Below are 2,951 nucleotides of genomic sequence, written 5' to 3'. Positions count from 1 at the left end.
AGGGAGGTATTGTTAGGAGTTTTAATTAGGAGGGTTGCTAAATGTAATGACCATTGCTATTTTAATTGGTTAAGTGCTTGGCTGCCTGCTAAGGTACCTAATTAGCTAAAATAGCAAAGGTAAGTATGTAGGAACTACAATAAGGCTATAGGAATGCTTGTACCCGAATCAGGTGTAAAGGTTAGTGAAGTTAGTTGTGACAGCTAGGATAGCTGGAGTGTGAGTTAGTTACACAGCTGTAAGCACAGCTATGTGCAGTCACTTACCAAAGAGAATTGGGGTATAAGGATGAGAGGATGTAACCATAAGAGGCATCAATGCAGTAAAGCTCAATATTCTTTCTGTTATTCTATTCTTCTTTCTGTTATTCTATTCTTCTTCTCCATTCTTTCATTCATCCCAGGAGGCCTAGCTAACCTCGAATTTAGCTATTATCACCTCATCAATTCAGCACTTAACATTTTTTCACTAATTGTTTCACCTAAAACACTTGACACAAAATTTTCATCCATATATACAAAACTCTCAACCAAAAGTGGGAGAAATTCAAGGAAAAAAAATCCATCAATCTACTTATTTAGTGAGTTCTGGCTTTATGATATCCTTATCCCTTCACACATCGTTGGACAAATTGCTTTAGTCCCTTCTTCTTGTGGGTTTTCTTCTCAGTTTTCTCCTTTATTTTTCTCTCTGCCTCTAATTGCTCCTCCAATTGCAAACACAACTGATATAATATATTGGGCACGTCAGATTAACATACACCCTATCCTCCCTGTATCATTAATCAAACGGTCAGAATTGGTTCATGTAATTTTTATATCCTAGGTTTTTACCTTTAGTACACGTTCTTCTGCATGATCAAGCCTCTCTATGAGTGTTCCTTTCACTTCAGCCTCAATCTTCACATGGTTGATCGGACGGCAGCGCTTCTCTAGGCTCCTTGGGGAAAAATCAAGGGATGATATGTTTCCATCACTTATGACGGTCCCACTTGATGTTGTGGATGCACAAGAGCTCTTTGGGGACCTGTTACACCCTCTAATTTCCTCCAAATGCCTCAACTGATGCCATGTAATTGACAAGTGCTTATCAAAAATTGTACATAAAATAAATAAATAAACTTTCAATTTTTTTCTTTTAATTAAAAAAATAAAGTCTAATTCAATTTTAACAATGGAATAATTTGGTCCATTCATTTATTTTCTGTTATTTGTTTACATATCTAAAAGGGTATTTTTATTCAAGGCAATTTTCTTTTAAGAAGAAAATATATTAAACTTTATTAAGACAAAACATCCAAATTAGCCAGAATAATAGATCGAACTTGTGGAGGAACATCCTCCTTTCACACACCACAATCTAGGTAAGTTTAGGCAATTAACTGCTAATCTAGCCAAACTATGAACTATTTTATTGCCATTTCTTCTTATATGAGAGTAGGTCAATTTTGAGAAAAAATTGTTTTATTGGATTGAAGCTTGAAAATACTTATATTTTTTAGTATCTTATTGATATTTGAGGCATTATGTTGCATAATACAAGTAACATGAAGATAAGTACCCTATGTATGATGTAATCAAAATTAGGTAAAATAAAAACTAATTATTAGAGAAATAATAGAGGTGATTACAACTTGATTAATGATGTAATGACCAAATATTCTCTTTATCAGTTGACCCTAATTAAGGAACAAGGCGTGGCTTTTGAACCAAGTCAGTAATTATTTAGGACAGTGATTCTCATCATTTATAATTTTCATATTTTTTGAATATGAGATAAAAGTTTCTTAGTTTACTTGGACCAAGCTATATAAGCCTCGAAGTTATTTGGGGCAACATTTGAAAAAATTTTAAGCTAATGTCATTCTCACCACCATAAGTACTGCCTAGACTTGATCTTGGTTTATCTCTAGGTATAATGTCTTTATCAAGCTTTTCCAAAAGAGAAAATGATTTCCTACACAATGATATATATCAAGTTTTCAGAAAACATAATGGTGATTATGACTCTGTGACTCTTTGTCAAAAAGAAGAAAACATTTCTAATTAATGAAGCCTATCACCAAGCTTTTCTAAACACAAGCAAAGTATCTCCAATTCCCAAAATCAATAAAGCTTAGTAGATTGATCAAGTTTTCTATCATAGAAGTGAATTCAATATATACCGCATATACATTCCAAAACAAAGAATAGAATCCTCTAAGTTAAAATGGAGAAAAAAAATAATATTAGTTAATCATTTTCAGCTAAGTTTTTGATTTGTAAGATTACATTTCTTTCTATAGCTATATGCATGACCTAGTGTTTAATTCTTCGTCTGAATTATAAATATATTAAATAGTATAATATTGCTTTTAATCCCAATTTACATAGCTAGTGTACTATTGCTTATAATCTCAATTTACATATCTTGGATCCAATGTTTATATAGTTAAATTGAACTTGTCAAGATAGTAACACCTATTCATTTTTAATTACGTAATCATCTTAACAGGTCCAGTACAAAGCTAAACTCAAAATTAAATCCGAATTTACCTAAAAAAAATTGAATCTAATTATGTAGTTAGATAGACTTACTATGTTATCCAGACGATCAAGCCTAGAAAGAATGGGTTCCTCCATGACAGCCATCAGCAAATATAGCAAATACACAATGGAAACAAACTGAATTCCTTTGTTCCTTTGCTTCTCTTTTTTTTTTCTCAGATAATTGGTACCAATCTGCTTGGACTAAGAGGTACCCTTAAAAAGGGTGAGATATTAATAATTACATCATGCCACGTGTCCATCATCTAGAGTAGTGTCAAAGTCAATGGAGGAAGATGATGACACGTGGAAGATATGCTGGTATGGGGGTTTAAAGATGAGGATAATGATCATGCATGATGCACCACACGTAAGCCATGCAATGCATGAGGAATGGGCTCGTACGTATTATGGTGTTTTTTTTAT

At 32.8% G+C, this 2,951-nt stretch overlaps 1 protein-coding gene across 1 annotated transcript; it reads right to left on the bottom strand.

The window, feature by feature from the left end:
- Window positions 1–459: 459 nt before the first annotated feature.
- LOC115987990 lies at window positions 460–2,694 on the bottom strand. The gene is made up of 3 exons (XM_031111612.1): window positions 2,577–2,694; window positions 834–1,061; window positions 460–724 (listed from the first exon to the last, which is right to left on the bottom strand). Exons 1-3 carry the CDS (start codon window positions 2,628–2,630, stop codon window positions 605–607), a joined length of 402 nt encoding a protein of 133 aa, XP_030967472.1. The 5' UTR covers window positions 2,631–2,694; the 3' UTR covers window positions 460–604.
- Window positions 2,695–2,951: the final 257 nt, after the last annotated feature.

Source organism: Quercus lobata, chromosome 4 (genome assembly GCF_001633185.2).
Source record: "Quercus lobata isolate SW786 chromosome 4, ValleyOak3.0 Primary Assembly, whole genome shotgun sequence".
Lineage (NCBI taxonomy): Eukaryota > Viridiplantae > Streptophyta > Magnoliopsida > Fagales > Fagaceae > Quercus > Quercus lobata.
Note: the sequence above shows the minus strand (reverse complement) of the source record. Positions and strands in the feature narration are given on the sequence as shown.

Excerpts from the sequence above, each read along its gene's own strand:
- LOC115987990 (XM_031111612.1), bottom strand. The coding sequence starts at position 2,630 with ATGGCTGTCATGGAGGAACCCATTCTTTCTAGGCTTGATCGTCTGGAT. Across the intron at positions 1,062-2,576 it reads TTGATCGTCTGGATAACATA|TTGAGGCATTTGGAGGAAAT; the intron begins GTAAGTCTATCT and ends ACATGGCATCAG. Across the intron at positions 725-833 it reads CAGAAGAACGTGTACTAAAG|TTGTGTTTGCAATTGGAGGA; the intron begins GTAAAAACCTAG and ends ATATTATATCAG.